The sequence below is a fragment of the Poecilia formosa genome, unplaced genomic scaffold (genome assembly GCF_000485575.1).
Source record: "Poecilia formosa unplaced genomic scaffold, Poecilia_formosa-5.1.2 Scaffold244, whole genome shotgun sequence".
Lineage (NCBI taxonomy): Eukaryota > Metazoa > Chordata > Actinopteri > Cyprinodontiformes > Poeciliidae > Poecilia > Poecilia formosa.
The window spans coordinates 861,969-882,241 of NW_006800183.1; the positions used below are offsets into that span (position 1 = coordinate 861,969).

A 20,273-nucleotide genomic window follows, 5' to 3' on the forward strand; every position below is an offset into this window, starting at 1 on the left:
ACTCTTGTTGGGCTTTTATTTAGAAAGTACATTAAAGCGGAAACTGCTCAAATTTGTGTATTTTTCTACAAAATTCAACTAAAAGAAAAACTGGAGTTAAAATAATAGGAAACAAATGGGAGAAAGATTTGTGAAATAAAGTGTTTTCTCTTTATCTCCCCCTGGTGGCGGTGACGTTTAATCGCAAGCTTAGCCGTTAGAGAGGAAGTTGGTCAGGTCGGTTGCTACAGGCTGGCTAACTTGGAAAAAAGTAAACAAATCTGTTGGCTGAGATGAAAATAAACACTGTAACCTTTCAACTATGAAGGAAGACAAAGAAAACACTCGACCGAAAGAGAAAAGAGTGGAAATAAAATGTGAAGATGGAGAGAAGACGGAGAAGTGTAAGGAGAAGAAGGAGGCCATGACAAAGGTAGAAGTTGCTAACAGAGCTATTGTTGCTACAAGCAGTCGGTTTAGCGCTTCAATAGTTTAAAAAAATAGCACTGTGATGTTTATCATGTTGTGTTTTTATATCTGGATAAAATGTGAAAATTTTAAATAGGATAATAAGTTCTACTCTACAGCAGTTTATGTTTAATTATGAAGTTCATGATCAGTTGCATTCAAACTAAAATGTTCTAGATTGTGATCAGAAGATTACCTCCGAGTTTGACTAAAGAGGAGCTGGAGGAGCAGCTGCAACCTCTTCCAGAAGTGGACTACATGGAGTTTTTCTCCAACGACACCAGGTACTTCCTCCTGGAAAAGCCTCCTCTGGTCATAAAAATGTACAATAACTTGTTTATTTTACTAAACATCTTTTTTTTTTCTTCAGCCTTTTCCCACATCTCTTCGCAAGGGCTTACATCAGTTTCAAAAACCAGGAGGACATCGTTCTCTTCAGGGATCGATTTGATGGATATGTGTTCATAGATAACAGAGGTAACACTGGGAAAAATTAGTTGAGAAAGTTTACCAAAGAGTGGAGGCTATGCCTCATTTTTGTCTATCTGTGTTTTTTAATAGGACAGGAGTATCCTGCCATTGTGGAGTTTGCACCTTTCCAGAAAACCGCCAAGAAAAGAAATAAGAAGAAGGACTCAAAATGTGGAACAATTGCTGAAGGTGAAATTTTTACACTTTTCTAATCTGATCTGTTAATGATTATGCAAATTTAATTTACCCAGGCTTAGGAGCACCACAATTTATTATGATCAGATTCTTTCCTCTATAAAGTAACCCTGGGGTTCACATATACAAATTAAAATGTTACAGAAAAAACAAACAAAAAGCAAATAATATTTCAATGATTCCAGTTGCAGTAAAGTTTGAATAGTTTTGACAATTTCTGTTGTTTTTAATTAGATTAATGTTCAGCAGATACAACCCTTTAGCCATAATCATGTATATATCATAACTACAGTCTTAAAAGCTTTTTGTAATTAAGATAGAAAGTTAAAAACCAATTACACTTTCCAGACTATGTAATGTTATATTTAGTGTTTTTGTTGGAACACAATTTTAAATATATTTATAAAAATGTAAGATTAAATCTGTGATGGAGTATTAGGGCCAATGTAGATAAATGAAAAGGGAAAAAAGTGGTTCAGAGTAAAATTATGCCAAAAAAACTCTACATTTTTTTAGATTAATTTCACATATCTACAAGGAAAAACTTGTAGACGTGTGACTTCTACATCTCTGGTTTTGAAAAGTTGTAGATTTGCTTGAAAGAAATTACGGTCTTTCTGATACTGGATAAGAGCTTGGATGTAATGCTTATGTTTTGGAAAATATCCACATAGTCACCCTCTACCTTTGCCACCTCAATTTTATGAGATATTTGACATTTTCTTTTGTAATTTTTGAGACTTTTCTAATAAATTCAAGAGTTCTTTTCTTAGAAATGTCTGACTTTGAATATCCTGGTTTCAATATTGTAAATTTGTCCCTTTAATCATGGAAAATTGTAGAAAAATAAACATTCTGTAAATTCATCATCTGAGATTATCCCAATTTGTTTCTTGTAAATGTGTGAAAATAGTCTAAAATTTTCTGTTTTTACTTCTCAAAAGAATCAGCAAAAATTTGTTTTCTGTCAAATCAGTTGTTATTTTGAAGAGTCAGATTTTAAGAGTCCCACAGCATGACAAATCCTCCACCTTTCTTTACAGCAGGCATGTAACGGTCTTTCACATAAACATCCTTCGTTTCTCACCAGACCAACTCGGAGGCTACCTTTAAAAACACAGTTAAAATCTCAGTAAATTTTACGTTTGTGATGGTCGGACAGAAAGCAGATTTTCCTGGCAGAACTCCCAAACAGTTTGCACAGAAATAGCAAATAATGGTCATTATAGAAACCTGATGATGCCACTCATTTTTTACATTTAGCTTTCAAGAGTTATTTTCTTTTCTTACCTCCTGTTTTTTTTTTTTTTTACTGTGGTTATGATTATTTTTATTATTTAAATATCCTTTTAGATCCTGATTATAAAAGGTTTCTTGAATATTACAATGGAGATGAAGAGAAGCTGACCTCCACACCCGAGACTCTGCTGGAGGAGATCGAGGCAAGATCGAAGGAACTTGAAGGTTTGTTTACATTCGCTGCTTCACTGTAAATATGGCAGCAGCACATTAAAAAATACAATCATTTAAGAGGATTTTTCTCTGTCTAGCCAAAAGAACAACTCCTCTTCTGGACTTCCTGAAGAATAAACAGGTAAACTTAACACAGTGCTCTGAAAATATGTTTCAGATCATCAAGTACATTTTAATAACAAACAAAAATGAGCTAAATGTAGTTTACAAATGATTAATGTGTTTATTAAGCAGAAAAAAGCTAATATTTAATAAATGTGAAGCATAAATCCAGACTGTTCTGATTATTTATATAACATGTTGTTGTTTCAAAAAGTTAAATTAAAAAGCAGCAGCCGACAAGGAAGAGAGTAATTATTTTAAACAAATTTAATACTAATAGACTTTAATCCATCTGAACAAATCCACTGTTTATTAGATCTGCTGTCATGGAACTTCATAATTCATAATGTTTTACAAAATAATGTAATTGATGTTTGGAGCAAATTTAAGTTTACTGGGTGTGAAGATTTTTTATACATTTTGTGAATCCAAATATGATTCGTGACATGTTTGTAAATTTACAAAACAGGCTAAAAAAAGAGATAAAGAAAATCTTTGACTGCTGTTGGAGTTAAATTATGAAAAGTGGAGTTTAAAAAAATTATAAGAAAGAAAATATTTAATGGTTGCCAGTAAATAACTTCAAATTGTGTTGTATCTGTTTTGCTTTTGGATTTTTGTTTTTCTTTTATGTGTCTGTTTAGTGCTTTTAAAAAAATAAGTGATATGTTTCAGGTTTTATATATATTGTAATGATTTATGAAGGTGTAATAATTTAATTTAATAATAATTTAATTTAAATTGACATGTGGGAAAAACCTTGATCTTCTGCCTGGGTCTTTTCTGTCAAGTTGTTTAAATTGTTGCTCTGTTTCGAAGTATAACCAAAACTAACATTCAGAAAACATTTCTGCTACCTTAAATAAATAAATGAATGAATACATAAATAAATAAATAAATAAATAAAGGTACTTAATGGGGAAAACTGAAACTAACTGGAACTATATTATATGTTTTTACAGCTAATTAAAACATCCAGAAATTAAGGATAAAACATTCTTCATTTTTGTGTTTATGAATCGATAAACAGCAACAATAATTGAAAAAAAGTAATTTTCTGTTGCGCATTCATTACCCAATCGATGCAACATAACCAGAATACAATACTTTGACCTTTATGAATTCTGCACTAAAGATGAACCAACTGCAACTAATAAATACTAAACTGAAACTAAACGATATTTAACTGACATCAACTAATAAAAACTAGCAAACACACTCCAAAAACTAATCAATTAGACAAAAAGTCACAACGAAATAAAACTAAACTCTAATGAAAACCCAAAGCTCTCATCGCCCTGGTATGGATAACACATGATTAGATGACTGACTGAATAAATAAAAGTGAAAGTTTTTGTCAGAGAAATTTATCTTTTACAGAGATTTCATTGGATCAACTCAAAAAAATCAACCGATGAGCCGTTATGGTCGATAAGAAATAAATAAAAAATGGTCCATGTGTGCTAGAAGAAGTTATTTTGTTTAGGTTTGTTAACACCTGTCTTAATGTCTTGCTGTTCAGAGACTGAGGGAGGAGAAGAAGGAGGAGAGGAGGAGGAGGGAGCTTGAGCGGAAGCGACTGCGTGACGAAGAACGCCGCAAATGGAGGGAGGAGGAGCGGAGGAAGAGAAAAGAGGTGGAGAAGATGAAGAGACTGGAGAAACCTTTGGAGAACAAAGACAAGGACCAGACTAAAGAAGAACCAAAAATTAAGGTTTGTGTTGCAGAGCGTCAGAGCCGTTTCTAAATCTGCGTCATTTCCAGGGTGTTTTATACTTTCTTTACTTTCAGCTCCTGAAGAAGCCAGACAAAAGCGATGACGGCGATTCTGAGAAACCCAAAGAGAAGTTCAAGAAACCAGAGAAGCCGCACAGAGAGGACAGAGCGTCAGGCGGCGCCGACCACAGGAGGAGGCCGAACTTTGAAAGCAAGGAGGAGCGAGAAAGAAAGTCAGTGTCTTCACTCGTTTCTCTGAATTCGCTGAGTTCAAACTGGTGATGTGCGGATCGATACTGAAATATTGAAGATTCTGATACCTGTAAGCTTTAAGATCGATTCCCAAATCCAAGTATCAATACTTTCAATACTTCAGTCATTTGAGATGCTGTATCTGAACAAGATATGTCAGAAAGTAACTAAATTACTGAGATGTTGCGTAAATGAAACGGGTCTGAAGGGAACTACTTTTTCTTAATGCCCAGTGGCAGATCGTAAAAGAAGTGGAGATTTTGTAGTAGTTCCTAAAAAATATTTCAGTAGGATTGTTACTTTACTAATTTTCTTTTTAGTTTGTAACACCGTTTTCAAACATTTTGTATGATTTTCTGCTGTTGTTAAAATAACCCAGCTTTAGTAAATGAAGCTGTTACCTCAATGTACTTATGATCTTAAAATCAAAGCGTTGGAGTACATTGAGTTCTTTTTATGAAGCCAAGCTTTGAATTGCAACCCTTGTTTTTGCACAAAGCATCGGATCGGTATTTCTAATCGCAGCTTCAATTTTACTCGGTATTGGATTGGAAGGGAAATCTGTGTTATCGAACGTCGCTAATTCAAACTGCAGCAACTAAAACAGGAAGTGGTTGTTTCTTTTTTTTTTTTTTACTTGGCAGAGGGAACGAAGACGGGCGGAAGGAGTTCAGGGAGCGCGACTTGGACCGTGAGAAGGAAAGGGAGCGACGGCTGAGGGAGAAGGAGCGCATCCGACGGCAGGACGAGGAGCGGCGGAGACGGCGGGAGCAGCAGGACGGAGAGAACACATCCAGAAAACGAGAGGAGGAGATCAGAAAGGAGAAGGCGATGGAGAAGAGGAGGAGCGAGAACTCTGCAGATGCCGAGAAGACGGAGAAACCGGCCAGAGAGAACAAGAAGGAGGAGAGCAGTAAAAGAAACCGAGTCCGTAATAAGGTAGGAGCGGCCGGGTTTCAGAGCGCCTTGTTTCTTCTTCAGGGTTGCCAGATCTGAAGGTTTCCAGCCAAAACGCAACGTAAAATAGGATCTGTTATGATAACTAACTTTACTAGGTGATAAATTGTCCCAGAAGTTGTTATGATAAACGATAATATTGTTGCTTTGAGACAATTTTCAGGTAATATAATGCAAGAACAAATGATCAGAGATCAATATACTTTAAATACTAATGAACATTTAACAGTGGAACTGGAAGACATTTTAAATATCCAAAATAAATAAACAAAACGACAAATAAAATGGATTAGGAAGTCTTTGTAAACAAATATTTTTCATCAGAATGGAAATTATTGCATTAATTTTAATTTATCATGCGATTTAATTCATTAATTGATTATTACAACACAATGACCAACATTTTGAAACTATTTCCCTCCGAATATTTTCTGAAAACCCGACAAATGTTGTGAAAAGCTGCTCAGACTTTAACAACCCGGCAGCAGTTTGTGATGAAGCATTTCTGTTTCTCTGTGTCAGGACCGGCCCGCCATTCAGCTGTACCAGCCGGGGGCCCGGAGCCGCAACCGCACCACCGGAGGCGGCGCTGACTCCGGCTCCGCCGACAGGAAGCCCGACGCCGACAACAAGAAGGCGGCCGACAGAGAGGAGGACTGAGCGGGTTTCTGGTCCTGGGGCTTTTAAAGTTTGGTGAAAAGGCCTGCGAGGCTCAGCGTGGCGCCGCAGCGCTAACACGGCAGGGAGGGCTGCAGCAGCTCCAGTCCCAGTGGAGGCGGGGATTTGAGCCTCTCAGAGCCTCATTGAGACCCTGTTTGGTTGTTTGTTTGTTTTTTTTCGTTCTGAGAGGCAACGGTTTGTAAGGGTGCAGCTGCAGGGCGCAGAGGGTAACGCCGAAGCTTCCCTGGGACCATGAGATCTCACAGTGGCCTTACGTCGTTAATGTTGTTCCTGAGGGAAAACGTTTCACCGAAAACATCTGTTAGCTCGTTCATTTAGATCAGAATGTGCAAAATTAATCTCTTCTGTCAGCGCTAGGCTTTAGATCTTAACTTTCACACCTTGTACCCCACTCTACGCAGAGACAGAAAATCCACTGATGTGCAGAAACTACAGTGGTTCCCAGATGTCCACACACCCAGAGAGAAATTACAGGCTGTTATGACAAATATTATTATATTTTTAACGTGACATATTTCCTGTATAGTGCAACAGCAGTCATACTAATCTAGTCTATGCAAGATTAAAAAGCTCCAACAACTATTAAAGCTGCAACAATAACTTTTATAAATAATATTTTTTTATGTATTTGTTGAAACTGTCACCATGTCGTGGTAATTTGGTGTGCTACAGATAATCTATGAAATTTGAGCTCCTTTGCCTTCTCCCAGTGCTAACTAGAAACAACCAATCAGAGCCAGGGGGCGTGTCTTAGTGCTGTCAATCAGTCATGAACGCTAAGGCTAATTAGCATGGCCACCAGTAATGACGGATAAATGGTGTTCCTGTAACGTTGAGTCATTTCTCCGGCATGATCACATTTAGCAGCGTGTACCTGAGGTTGACTGACAGCGCCGGGACCCTCCTCCTGGCTCTGATTGGTTGATTTTTGTCAAAACTGTTGCATTTTTTAAGATGACTGTAGTAGTTCAGAGAGGAGGTGAAGGAAATTGATCTTTTCACAGATTATCAGCCTCATAACAAACTGTCACAACATGAAGACAGTTTTAACAAATATATATATAAAAAATATTTTTTATAAAAGTTACACACTGCAGCTTTAAACTCGGTACTTTGTTGAAACATCTGATTTATTTTCAGCCTTCCTTTTATGTTTTTTTGTAGAGTTTATCCTCCTTCCACATCTTGACTTGGCTTATTTGCGTACTCTGCCTCCAGATCTCCACAATGCTCTTCAGATGACCATAAAGATGTCAGATTTAATTTTGGCCTTTAATTAGGCCGTTCCAAAGCTTACATTTTTTGTTCATCTGTACGGAAGTATTTTTTGTTCATCTGTACGGATGCCTTGACTGTAATGTTGGTAAATAAAATCCCTTTCCAGCTGCCGAGCTGATATCTGAAGGTTTTGTGCCAGAATTTATTGCAGTTTGGGTCTGTTTATAATTTAATCTGCTTTAGCAAAACTGTAATCCCACATCCTGATGCTGCCACTACCATGTTTCACCATAGGCATGGTGTTTTTGGTGATGTACTGAGTTGTTTTGTGCCAAATAGACACTTTTAAATTGTGGCATTTTTCCTGGAGGTTTTTGGAGGCTGAAGATTTTGCATATTAGTCAGATTTACTGTAATTGTTGTCAGATGAAGATTCTTTTCAACATAGTTTTAGTTCATCCTCAGGTTTTTCTTTTGAATTGTACAAGATATATGTTGCATTAAGGATGGAAAAAGTTCGGAAAAGGTTTATTCTGGCCTGCGTTATAACACGGGTGTGTGAACTTTTTGGACGTACTGTGGTTTGTGGTTTGTGCTAAATAATATAACCTACTACTTTTTGCTCTGGGATTTTTATTCAACTGATAAAGGAGGAGAAAGCTTTTTCTGACCATACTGCCATGTGACATCTATGCTTGCATGAAGACTTCTTAGTCGGAGGGATCAACATGTGGCCTTCCCCCACTTTTCTAACTCAGAATCAACTTAAACATTAATTTTTGTGAACTGAGTTAAACATTTGAGCAAATATTTGCTGGCAATACTAACAAAAATTACACAATCTCTGCCTAGAAATAAAAATACTTGCTGAAGTCTGTCTCTGTTTTTACTTTGCACCGTTTTCTATCTCAACTTATGATTTTCTAAGCATGAATATTAAGAAAAATATATTAGGAAATAATTTAAGGACAAAACTGTTTAATGTCTTGATTACTCAACAACATATACATTTTTAATATCAAGTGATTAAGAATATCTGTACTCTTTAAATAAACTACTACTAAAACTGAATCAAAATATTTTTGATAAACATTCAAGAAATAAATTTGATCAAGAAACCTATCTTATGTGGAGATGCAAAAAAAAGTAAAAACATGTTTAATGGACTAATCTGTCATGTTATAATTTGTTTTGAAAATAAAATGGTACACATGGAGGATAGGTGACTTGTCCAGGGTCTACCCAAAACAAAATAGCCTACCATACAATTTTTGTTTTCCATTTCTTTTAATGAAAGAAAATTATGTTCTTGTTTTTAGGCTTTAAAGTAAAGAAAATCAAGAAACTTTTACATAAAAAAGAAAAAAAAACATCACTGAAATATATTTCTAAGACTATTAGTGTAAAAAATGCAATAGTCAACATTTATAAATTGCCTTTTCATTTTGAAAATAGTCAGATTTTTGTCATTTGTAGCGAAAGTTATGAATTGCCATAAAAACTGCCTGCATTTCCTCCAGTGGCCGCTTGGTGTCGCTGCTTCGAGGAGGCCCACTGCTTAAAATTGCTTACGTCACGTCCTTCTTTCTCTTCGACCACCGCCATAGTGGGGAAAGGATTGTGGAGAAAATGGTAAATATAAAATCATTAAACATCCATCTTTACAAAGCTTTTAATCCATAACTGTTACATGAAATGGATAATATATATTGTATTGGTAAAGAAAGTGTCCGTATTTTGATGAAAAATACGCAGATAACATGGTTAAATTAACCGAGATACGTTGCTAGGTATGCTAGATCCGAACTTTGGATTTTGTGAAGCGAATTCATCATAAGGACGTGAAGTACAAACTTTAGATACAAACATGTTACTGACTGGGTTCTGTTACATTTTCCAGTCGTCCCACAAGACTTTCAGGATCAAGCGCTTTCTGGCCAAGAAGCAGAAACAGAACCGGCCGATTCCTCAGTGGATCAGAATGAAAACTGGCAACAAGATCAGGTGAGTTCTCATGTTTCTGTTGCTGCAGCTTTATAAACATGAAACTTTACTCTAAAGAGCTAAAGGGATTGTTTAATCTACAGCATTGTTTAATGCGACTAGATCTAGTATTTGAAGGAGAAATACTCTGCTTAAAGCAGCCTAAATTGAATTTTTAATGGTGTTCCAACCTGAAAATAATCTACACAAACCGCTTTAATAGATGCTAAATATTCTTGTGCCTGTGTAAAAGTTGCTCACTACAGCAATGTGGACATAAATGTTTAACAGTCATCACAGGAACCCATGAAATGAGAACTTTTCAATGTATAACTGTATCAGTGTTGGATTAAGTAGCATATTCTTTACATAAATTTATTCAGTTTATGTTATTAGAATATGGCTCACAAAACACATAATCTAGAGATATTTTACAAAAGTAAACAATCCAAATGCAGTGGACTCCTGCATATTTCTGGTTACAGTTTCTGTGGAACATGACTAAATTATTTGACAAATTTGCATATTTGTAGTACTTTTGATATAACTTATGAGAAATATTAAAAAAGAAATTTAAGCTGAATTTATCTACATGCGTTGCTGTGTGACATGTTATTGGCTAGCATTTAAAAGGCAGGAGCCAATCCAGGAGCTGCAGTTATTTTTCTTGGCTGATTTTCTGTTCCTGTAAGAGCAGAGATAAGGAAGATGTCAGCTTAAACTGCAGCGCCAAGATAATTTTGACTGTGAAAATGAATTTATATTAAAGTTCGTTTGGTAGTTACTTTGACTTCATTCAAATTTACATGTTGATTATGTTGATATAGTATCATAACTTAAAATACTGACTTGTTTGTGTACAATATCTCAAACACATTTGGCAGGATATTAATAACATTTCTATTTACCAGAGGCAAAGTGAAAGTATAAATACAATTCATTTGCTGAAGAGTTTGGGATGCATAACTTAGTTTTTTAAATCTTTTTTTCATATTCATGCAAAGTTAGGTTTTGGTTGCAGATTTGTACAAACATTGAATGGCAATGACATTATTTTTATTTTTTCTAAAAGTTACTCAAACTGCATAAAGAGTTGATCAAATTAACTTTGCTTACACACCTAAGTTCAGCAGTCTATGTGAAGAACTGACCTATTGTTTTCAGTCAAACAACTCGCTCCAGCGGCATCTGGTCGGTTAGCATCTCTCAAAAGTGTACGCCCAATAAAACTTTCTGGAGTCCAGTTATCACTCGGCTCACCTCCTGGTGATTAATGTGTGCGGGGTTTCCAGATCTGACAGCTTCCATCCCAAAAAAACAACGTAAAACCTGACTGAACTCTAAAAGAAAAAACAGCCCAAATCTCAACCTCTGACATCATTCATGTTGTGAGCATCAGATTAGATTCTGACCAGACCCAGATCCAACTGGGACTCGACTCTGAACACAATGAGACTTGTGTTTTCATGACTCTGTGACCTTTTAAATAGTAATTTCTTTTACAAAAACACCACATAGTTACTCTTGCTTAACCAATGACCATTATGATCATTGATGATGTCACATTCAACAGATTCTGGTTAATAAGAAAAGTTCAATAATGCAGTATTTTATTAAACGTTTTGTGCTTTTCTGCCACATACGATGTTTAAAAAATATATTCTGAACACTTTAAAACATATTAAAAGCAGCATAAAATTTAACAATACTCCCAAAAACACTCCCCCCCCCTTCAGCTTAATGTTCAAAATCAGCCCAATTGTGTAGAAACTCTCCCAAACTGGCAACACTGAATGCATGTTGTCCTTATTTGATTTGTGTTTACCTCAAATTATAATAGTGGTTTTTTTGTTTTTTTTAAAGTCAATGTTGCTCATTTGCTGACCATTAGTCTTAATTTTGGTCTCCATTTCTGTTTTCCTGATTTATTTATATTAAAGTTTCAGTGATAACTGACAGACTAATGGATAGAAGGAAAACATGGAGTCTATAACTTAAAGCAGGTCTGCAAATGCAGCGCTCATCATCAGTAGAGTGCTGTCATTAACCCTGCTGAGAGCATCTTCCTCCTGCTGCGCTCCTCCTCCTCTTCCTCACCGCTCTGGTGATGAGGAAACTGCAGCTGCAGGACAAATTATTTATGTTTTAATAATGTTCTCATAACATAGTAATGATGTTATGGGGAGTTGAAGCAGCACTAAGAACGTATAAATATTCAACTGAACTTTTCCTCTGTCTTGTTTTCAGGTACAACTCCAAGAGGAGACACTGGAGGAGGACGAAGCTCGGCCTGTAAACATGGAGGCCGTTTGTCCCGACCTCCAGATGTCTGGAGGGAGCTGCGTCATCTGGAGCAGAGTTCGTTTTGTACAGATACTCTGGCTTTCTTCGTGTTTGACAATAAAAAGTCAGATTTGAAATGCAGATGTTTGGGGGTTTTTTGTCTTAACTATATCAGAAGTTAGTTTGCAGGGAAAAGGATTCCAAGTGACAGGAGCAAGAGATTTAATAGTTGCATTTAAAGGTGGGCGATGTGGACTAAAAACTGGTATTTTGTGGCCAAATTGTGATGATAAAGATTATAATTTTAAAAATATTTTGTAGGTAACTGACTGCATGATGCAGCTTTTGTAGTGTCACAGTGTTCTTAAGTACATTCCCATTTGAATCAATCTTTCATTACATATTTGGTTGGAATATAACTTAAAGAAAGTGAAACTGTTTTTACCCAACATGGCAGCGACTTGAACTAAATGTTAGTCATTTATAGCACAGATATCTTAGTATTCTTGAAATAAGAGAACCTAACTTAGCAAGAGATTAGATCTTAGTTTCAGTCTAATTTCTTATTGATAAAGTTCAAGTTCCATTGGCAGCTTATTTCATTTACAAACAGTGAAATAATCTACAAGTACTTTTATTTTCATTTTTTAAAACAAGCTCCTGTTTGTCAGCTGTTAAGTCTCATTTCAAGTGTACCAAGATATTTGCACCAGAAACTCGACCAAAAATACTTGGTAAGATTTTGTTTTTGCAGTGATTTCGTATAGTTTGTTTAAAGTAACTTTAACACTTAGACCCATAAAAAAACAAAACAAGAAACAAGTTGCTATTTCTTTAAAGTTTGCATTTATTTAAAATTTGACACAGCAGTTATTCAATTGGCTTAATTTAGCAGCAGATAAAAAGTGTTAGTGCTCAGTGTGGAGGAACAACAGAAACCCAGTAGATCCATTTGGATGTTTACAATTGTTTCCATTTTTGTTTTGATAAAAACCTGCTGATTTTAAATGGCATGACCAAGAAATGTCATTGAGCAAGTCTGTCACACTTTTTCTTTTTAAAGTGTTTGAGAAAGCAGCAGGGAAATTGTGAAATTGTTCCAACATGCAAGTTTGTAGATAGTTCTTCACATTTTAAGGACAATTAGAAGCAAAGACACAGCACCTTTAACTTACTGTAAAAGCAGATCCGTAATGTGAATTTCAGTTGACTGTACACATCGTGCATGATTTGGTAATTGGATTTTCTAATCAGACAGTAATTAGAAACATGCATTTGATTTTTGTTCATAAACACAATGGATTGGTAGAAATGTAAAACTTGATTTGTTTTTTCTATAAGCTAAAGGAAAAACAAAAACTTCACCAAAAGGTAATTACATGTTTGAAGAGATGTAATTACCAAAACATGCATTTTAAAGGGGCAATATGTATTCTCCAGGCACATGGTGACATTATTCTTTGATTATGGCCTTATCTTCAATTATAAAAATCATGTATAAATCAAATGACAAGTTATTTGACTTGTAATAACGTCTTGAAATTGGGCCTCTCTCTAAAAAAAAAACTGTCGTCAGAAAGTCCTCACAATATGGCTCCTCTACTAACCCTCTAACAACATTTTTACCAGCGTCACACTGAGAAGTAGCTCATATAACGAGTTCTACCAGGTGGTTGCTAATTGCTGCTGGCTAGTCTGAAGGAGCTGAGTGAGGGAGTGGTGGGTGGGGAGGGGTACTCTGAGGAGGAAGCTTGGAACCTGCAGCTCTGAAGGGGATTTATGTCTTCAAAGGCGGAGCTAAGTCCAACCAGGCGTTTTGAGCAGCTAAATGGTTGCCATGGAGATTAAAGGATCAAAGCAACACTCCAGTTGTTTTTGATGAGGGAACATGAAATAAAGTTCAGAATTGATTTTACATCATACTGCCCCTTTACCAACATTTTTCATTGATTTGAGAAATAGCTCATATAGCGAGCTCAGCAGATAAGTTCTACCAGGTGGTTGCTAATTGCTGCTGGCTAGTCTGAAGGAGCCGACTGATAGAAGTTTGCTCTGGGAGAAAGAAACTTGGAAATGAGGTGGAGCTGCGTCTCAAAGGTGGGACTAGGTCCACCCAGGTGTTTTCCACACCTGAGTGGTTGCCATGGAGATCGAAGGAAACACTCCAGGTATGTTTTTGATGAGGGAGTAACATTATAGCATGATGTAAACCTTAAAATAGGTTGATTCTACAGAACACTGCCCCTTTAAAGTACGCCATAATCTCAAGTTTTGCTTCTAACAAATGAAAAGGAGGATTTCAGCTTCCTTAGAGACTCGAACCTCCAGCTGCTTCTCTTGGCTCTGTCAAAGTAACTCACTTCTTCAGTTTCTTCGCCATTCGCCTCATCGCATGCGGCCGCGCTCACTGCGCCAGCGCAGTTGTTGTTGACGTTCTTGTTGAAGTTTTGCGCACAGCCGCAGCTGTGCTCCTCGTCCCAGGTGCCCAGCAGCTCCTTCATCTCCACCGGGGCGTCCTCCCGCAGGTACTGCCACGGCCGCTTCCCATTGTAGTCCATCGCGTCCACGTTGGCGCCGAAAGCCCCGACCAGCAGCTTGATTACCGCGAACTGGCCCTGCATGCTGGCAACGTGCAGGGGGGTTAGCCCGCCGCTGCCCCGCAGGTTCACATTCACCGCAAAGCCCGCACTCTCCGCGAACCTCAGCAGCTTCAGCAGGATCTCGTCCTGTCCCCGCTTGGCCAGCCAATGCAGCACAGAGTATCCGCTGATGAAGTCCCGCCGGGTCAGCAGCTGCGGGTCCTCGTTGATGAAGTCCTGGATGGTTTCGTAGTTCCCCTCTACCGCCAGGAGCATCCAGGCGTGCTCCATGGGATACAGAGCCCAGTCCGAGTCCTCCTGGTCCGGGGAGAGGCTCTGCAGCAACCCGCTGCTGCAGACGACCCAGAAATTATATTGGAGTAAAAGTAGCAAGCGCTACCAAGTACATCATCCAAGAAATTAGTCGAGTACAAATTTAGAAGAAAACATAACCAGGACATACCAAAATAGAAAGCTACGTGGAAATTTAGGTACTTTAAGGACGAAAATGACAATTCACATACTAAGCAAAAATTTTTTCTAAATCAGTTTTTCAATAAAATTCATGTTTTTTCATTCAGTGAAGTTAACTCAGTGGACCGAGTATCAAAAAAATGGTACTCAGAGTAGCACTTCATATTTTTACTCACGTTAAAAATATCAAATACTTGTTTTAGTCACGACTAAAACAAGTATTTGTTAATTTGGAATGCATTTCATTTAAAAATTACATAGATGAATACAAAGGAAAGTGGAAATTTTGGTATAAACGTCCGAAACTAACAATCTGCAGGTCTGTGTCTGGTGAATTTCTGGTTAATACATTCAGTGGATAGATAATCCAGACATTTTGCTCGAATAGCGATACTTCTTAAAATCACTCAAGTACAGCGCACCACATTTTCTCAAAAGCTTAGTAAATGTAACTGTTGGTACCCCACTCCGCTGCTGGATGCCCGGCTCAGGAGAAGCTCCTTCATGTACTTTCTACGCAGAACCGGCGGGACGGACTCCTCCGGAGCGGAGCTGTCGGTTACTTCTTGCTGCCTCTGCAGCCTCGACCTACGCGGGGAGGCTCCGGGCATGACCTGCATGCCATACCGAGACAGCCGCTCCACAATGGAGCCCTGTCTGGGAGTCCGATCGGGGGCAGCTGGTTCCGATCCGCTGCAATGCATACCGCCTGCCTTACGCTGCAGCTCCCAGGCTACTTCCTTTTAGACTACACCCTGAAGATGTCTCCGATAATAAACGCCAATAATTTCCCTCATTTCCTGTGTCGAGAAAAAAAAAATGCATTTAAAAAAAGTTGGCAGAAAATGCCCATAAGGAAGTTTTGTTTTCAAAAATCATAACACTTCCCCTTTCTAGGGGCCATTTAGTGTCAAACACTAGTATTAACTCACCTGTCCTGGTACCAAACGCAAGTTTGTTCATAAAAGACCTTGTCCGTTTTAATAAATCAAGATGAAAAGATGCACTTTTAGTTTAGGGTTCATAACGAAACAAAACCTGAGATCCTGCTTTCCTTTGTAAAGAGGAACAAAGACAAAGTTCATTCTAATCTGACAAAACCCAATAGCAAGAATCCCTCACATGTGACCAGGGTGGACTTTAAAGCAGGAAGTAACTTTGTTTATTCCGATACTTTCAGTGAAAAACAAAAAAAAACTGCAGCCAATGAGAACATGGTAAAACAACTTTATTCAAAGAAAAATACAGAGCATTAATAAATGCGTTAAAACTCAGGTTCTGAAGGAAGTTCAGTCAGCTCATCGATAGTTTGAAGAAAAGCGGTCAGCTCCGTGAGGTCAGCTGAAAACAGGGACAGTCTGGTTAATGATACGCCAACATGTGCTCCAGACTCAAACGGCTATAATTAATTTAAACGCAAGCATGCATTATAATAATGTCACCCTATTTTTAAATCGAGTCCAAAATTACACATCTGAGCCCAACAGTTACCTTACCAAGTCACCATCTGAGCAGACTAGAAATACATTTTATAAGATTTTCATTCTGGTAACATTTGAGTTAACTCTGGTACCATAAATGCCGACTATGACTAAGAGCTTTAAAACTGTTATGTAGCTGGACGTTCTGCATAATTGTCATCATTTAAATGTTTGGTAAATTAGCCAGAGTTTTTGCAACTGTGCATTTTCCTCCCGATTTGAAGAAAACTCGGAGTCACAGTGACCTGCTTGTTATTAATGAGCTCAATGCAGAACACGTAGAGTCCAGGCAGGATTAATCATGCATGCAATATAAGCCACCATGTTTTTAACAAGATGGTGCAAGTTTTCCCCACCATCTGTAAAAGGAAAAACTATTTCCTGCCCAAGCGTGACCTTTCATCTAGCCTGATCATCAAGTGACTTTCTATATTTACACCACCTACTGCACCACATGACCAGCTAAGCCTTCAAAAAAGGCTTAAAACCAATTTTAAAAAAGCTGTAAGGATTTATACAGCATCTTTTATTGGAGGATGCTCCAATAAAACACCATTAGCCATTTTAAAACGGTTTTACTTAATTTTTCCATAAGATTCAAATTTTTATGTGAAATGTTGTACCGTTTCACACTTTGTAAATTTTGTTTTCAGGTGCTGTGACAAAACTGGCTTAAGAAATGTCAATATCAAACTGGAAATGGTAATCCAAGGTTAAACATTTTAATTAGAGGAGTTTTCAAACAGTCAATGTCTCTAAAGCATCTGAAATGCAAGTTTATGAGTCAGACATTTTGACCACCGATCTGAAATGCGTCAATAGTGATCCACTTCAGAAATCTACCACCAATGAGTTCATACCTGGACACTCTGGCATTTCTACAGGGGAAAGGTATTGGAGCTCTTCTATCTTTTCCTCATCCAGATCAGGGCATCTGTGTGGAAAGCAAGCCAACCCAGACAGAGCCATGCAGCCAAGAGGAATCAGCTCTTCAGGTACACTGTACCTCTGAAACTCTGAAATAAAGCAATTCAATAAAACATTGCTGTCAAGTGCTTCAGCTAAAACGATGAACTCTAGAATGAAGGACCATTTGCCTGCAAGACTTAAAAGTAATTCCTAATTATTTGGCAGTGTTAAGTGGAGATATTGATTGGTTTACCTAATGGGTCATAAGGGATAAACTGCTCAACTTCTGGATATTCCTCCACTTTGGTCTGAGTAGCCGGCATCGCTTTTGTTTCCTAGTGGGAACAAAAGGAGCTTGTAAACACTGATTTAAAGAAAAGAAAAACTGAAGTTAGACCTCCAACCTGTGGTTTAGCGAGTTTCTTCTCCTGCGTTTTGACAGCTGGTGTTGAAATCCTGTTGCCCACCACACCAAAAGCCTTGCGGCCAGATGAGAGCGGTGTGACCATCGTTTTGGCCAACATAGGAGACTTTAGTTTCTCTGGTTGTGGAAACAAAAGTTAGTGTATTCTTGCAAACCAAGGGTTGATGGATGGAGAAAAAGAAAAAAAAAGTTGAATACCTGGAACAGATTTAAGTCGCCGGCGCAAATTCTGCGAGGATCCATGAAGTTGTGCATTTTCCTGCTCTGCAAAGATTATACCCTCCATTGTATCTGGAAACAGTTATGCATTAGTTTCTGCAGAAAATTACAAGAAGGTTATTTTTAAGATTAAAAAGGTCAAGGATTGTCAGACCGCCAATACGCTCCTCCCGCAAGAACAGCTCCAAGTTAATGCAGCAAGGTGTAAAGCTGAGCTTAAGGTCACAGAAAAGGCTCCCCCACCCCCAAATAGTAATTTTTACTTTGGGGATGGGGGGAATATGCAATAGGGCTCTTGGAAACAATTTTTACCCCAATGAAAACATCCTGGGGCCAAACATTTAATCTGTTTAATTCCACAAAACAAAATGGAAGTATTAGTCCAGCTAGTCAAGTTTATTTTTAGAGCACATTTCAGCAGCAAGGCAGTTCAAATTACTTTAACAAAATTAGACACCAGTCAACATCATCTTTTAATGAGTCCCTTAAAAAAAAAAAGTTGATTGAAGTTTCATCCATTATGGTTCACAAGCAACTAAACGTATTCAAACACTTGAATCCATGGAGTTTAATATGAAACTAGTTCTATTTGGTGGAAACTTATCCTTAAATTGAAACCAACATTTAATGTCTTACTTTTTAGTCCAGAAAATAGGACATTTCTCTTAAACCAAGATACTTGACTGCAAATCTTTGACACTTTAAAACATTCAGAACTCAGACTTAAAAAATACCATAGATGGCAAATTAACTTTTTACTTGTAAAGTTCTGTCAACACACCCAAATCAAATTCCCTCATCAGCAGTCACTCAGCTCTGCAATAGCCTGGTAAACAGCCAGTCATTGGGTATGTTGAAAAAGGGACGTTTCCAAAAGTCGCAGAATAGTAGCTTTTGAAGACTGATGAAGTTTCTGGGAGGTCAAAAAGTGTTACCTAGGTCCTGCCAACAGGTACTGGTACTTTTGGCAGTGTAATTTTTCTACAGGTTTTCCTCCTACTGAATTTTTCATTAGTATGCTTGAATACAGCACTCAGCTTCTTCGGTGTTTAAGGGTAGTTATGCAATATTTAAAGTTTTCTGATAAAGTAGATTAATTATAAATTGCCATGATGCACCTGAATATAGAATTACCTAACTGAAAGTGCAAAAGTTGATAAGGGCCGCCTTATTTATCCAAATACACATGTTTACATCGATTACGTGCATCACACTTATAATTCCAGTCTAATTATTTCAGTTAAAATGTCTGTTGATTTATCCGCTGACCAACACCAAGATGACCGTTAGCTTGTGTTAGCTCACATTACTTATAACTAAACGGACAGATTACAAGCTTGAAGCAATTCAAAAGAACACTATGCAGAAAGTAATAAGAACAACGAAACGTTTCACCCACCTTTCTGACACAGAGTTTCAATAAACGCTGTTCGTGTTTCCTTCTTTTTCGTTAGTCCTCTCCTCGTTGCCAGTTTGTTGTGGTACAAAACTGTAGTGTCGTTTCCAACAGCCGCCGCTTCATTTAAATACGATGCGTTCTTCCTATTGGTCGATCTCAGACACGTGACTAAAAAGGCGTTTCTATGGTTTCTATGATCAGTTAGCTCACCTAGCTAAAACAGAATGGCAAGATATTTGATTTGTAGTTTGTGATTTGTGGCAACTAGTGTTAGTCCCAGTTACGCTGAACAGGAGTACGATATGTGCATCTATGAACATGTTCTTCATGTTCTGTGGAATCATACAGAATTATATTTTAACAGCTTTCTCGAAATAGGACTACTTGCTGTTGCTAATTTCCGTTTGAAACGTTTTTTTCCAATTAACTTTATTGCAAATAGACAAATCTTACAATTGTACAGAATTCTTATGCAACTATTTTGAGTGACTAGCAGCAGTCATAAAATGGGAAAAAGAGAGAGAGGAAAGTAGTGCAAAAGCCATATAACACAATAAGTGAATAATAGTATTAGAAAAAAATATGAAGCATATTTAATAAAATAGGTCTCTTAATTTACCATGTGAGTATGTAAGATAATAAGATAATAATACATTATTGATTCCCTGAGGGGTGAAAAATTTTTGTCCCAGCACAGTACACAATAAAAATTAAAATAAATAAATAAATAAATAAATAAATAAACATAAAACAATAATAGATATGTATACGATATATGTTCTATTCTATACATAAGATACATATGTATAAAATAATAGACATGTCAAAAATTGAATGGGATATACTATTGTAGAGAAAAGCAGGATTCTTTGTCCAAACTTTTTCAAAGAGCTGAGGAAAAGCGAAATTCTTTTGGAAAATACGTCTAGAAGCAATTTCTAAAAATTACATTTGTGTAACTTGCACTTTTAATATTTGGCAATAAGGATCAGGTTATTACTCGTGATTTC

The 20,273-nt window shown here is 37.2% G+C and overlaps 4 protein-coding genes and 1 long non-coding RNA gene across 6 annotated transcripts in view; 2 read left to right on the forward strand and 3 right to left on the reverse strand.

The window, feature by feature from the left end:
- Positions 1–20,273, reverse strand: part of LOC107838354 (uncharacterized) — a 117,969-nt gene that overhangs the window by 53,519 nt on the left and 44,177 nt on the right. The window lies entirely within an intron of this gene.
- LOC103150199 (regulator of nonsense transcripts 3B-like) lies at positions 175–6,957 on the forward strand. The gene is made up of 10 exons (XM_007569710.2): positions 175–412; positions 625–731; positions 818–924; positions 1,009–1,107; positions 2,467–2,577; positions 2,664–2,707; positions 4,211–4,402; positions 4,480–4,637; positions 5,301–5,595; positions 6,136–6,957. Exons 1-10 carry the CDS (start codon positions 302–304, stop codon positions 6,271–6,273), a joined length of 1,362 nt encoding a protein of 453 aa, XP_007569772.1. The 5' UTR covers positions 175–301; the 3' UTR covers positions 6,274–6,957.
- Positions 9,034–11,919, forward strand: LOC103150201 (60S ribosomal protein L39). The gene is made up of 3 exons (XM_007569711.2): positions 9,034–9,144; positions 9,413–9,516; positions 11,743–11,919. The coding sequence occupies exons 1-3, from the start codon at positions 9,142–9,144 to the stop codon at positions 11,789–11,791; spliced, it is 156 nt and encodes a 51-aa protein (XP_007569773.1). The 5' UTR covers positions 9,034–9,141; the 3' UTR covers positions 11,792–11,919.
- On the reverse strand, positions 13,657–15,938 carry LOC103150202 (ankyrin repeat domain-containing protein SOWAHD-like). The gene is made up of 3 exons (XM_007569712.2): positions 15,764–15,938; positions 15,294–15,631; positions 13,657–14,709 (listed from the first exon to the last, which is right to left on the reverse strand). The coding sequence occupies exons 2-3, from the start codon at positions 15,533–15,535 to the stop codon at positions 14,043–14,045; spliced, it is 909 nt and encodes a 302-aa protein (XP_007569774.1). The 5' UTR covers positions 15,536–15,631; positions 15,764–15,938; the 3' UTR covers positions 13,657–14,042.
- On the reverse strand, positions 16,039–19,389 carry LOC103150203 (securin-like). 2 transcript variants are annotated; one of them, XM_016680497.1, is made up of 6 exons: positions 19,264–19,389; positions 17,844–17,960; positions 17,626–17,762; positions 17,475–17,556; positions 17,173–17,328; positions 16,039–16,172 (listed from the first exon to the last, which is right to left on the reverse strand). In XM_016680497.1, the coding sequence occupies exons 2-6, from the start codon at positions 17,929–17,931 to the stop codon at positions 16,096–16,098; spliced, it is 540 nt and encodes a 179-aa protein (XP_016535983.1). In that variant the 5' UTR covers positions 17,932–17,960; positions 19,264–19,389; the 3' UTR covers positions 16,039–16,095. The 2 variants fall into 2 exon arrangements, with proteins under 2 accessions (XP_016535983.1, XP_007569775.1); XM_007569713.2 differs by having other exon boundaries at positions 17,844–17,936; positions 19,264–19,388.

Bases quoted from the DNA above. Each gene is read 5' to 3' on its own strand.
- LOC103150199 (XM_007569710.2), top strand. From the start codon at position 302: ATGAAGGAAGACAAAGAAAACACTCGACCGAAAGAGAAAAGAGTGGAA. The intron at 1,108-2,466 runs GTGAAATTTTTA...ATATCCTTTTAG, and splicing joins ATGTGGAACAATTGCTGAAG to ATCCTGATTATAAAAGGTTT. The intron at 2,578-2,663 runs GTTTGTTTACAT...TTCTCTGTCTAG, and splicing joins AAGATCGAAGGAACTTGAAG to CCAAAAGAACAACTCCTCTT.
- LOC103150203 (XM_016680497.1), bottom strand. From the start codon at position 17,931: ATGGAGGGTATAATCTTTGCAGAGCAGGAAAATGCACAACTTCATGGA. The intron at 17,557-17,625 runs GTTGGAGGTCTA...TGTTCCCACTAG, and splicing joins AGAAACTCGCTAAACCACAG to GAAACAAAAGCGATGCCGGC. The intron at 16,173-17,172 runs GTATGAACTCAT...CCCTGTTTTCAG, and splicing joins AGAAATGCCAGAGTGTCCAG to CTGACCTCACGGAGCTGACC.
- LOC103150202 (XM_007569712.2), bottom strand. From the start codon at position 15,535: ATGCATTGCAGCGGATCGGAACCAGCTGCCCCCGATCGGACTCCCAGA. The intron at 14,710-15,293 runs GTACCAACAGTT...GGTCGTCTGCAG, and splicing joins GCATCCAGCAGCGGAGTGGG to CAGCGGGTTGCTGCAGAGCC.
- LOC103150201 (XM_007569711.2), top strand. The intron at 9,517-11,742 runs GTGAGTTCTCAT...TCTTGTTTTCAG, and splicing joins AAAACTGGCAACAAGATCAG to GTACAACTCCAAGAGGAGAC.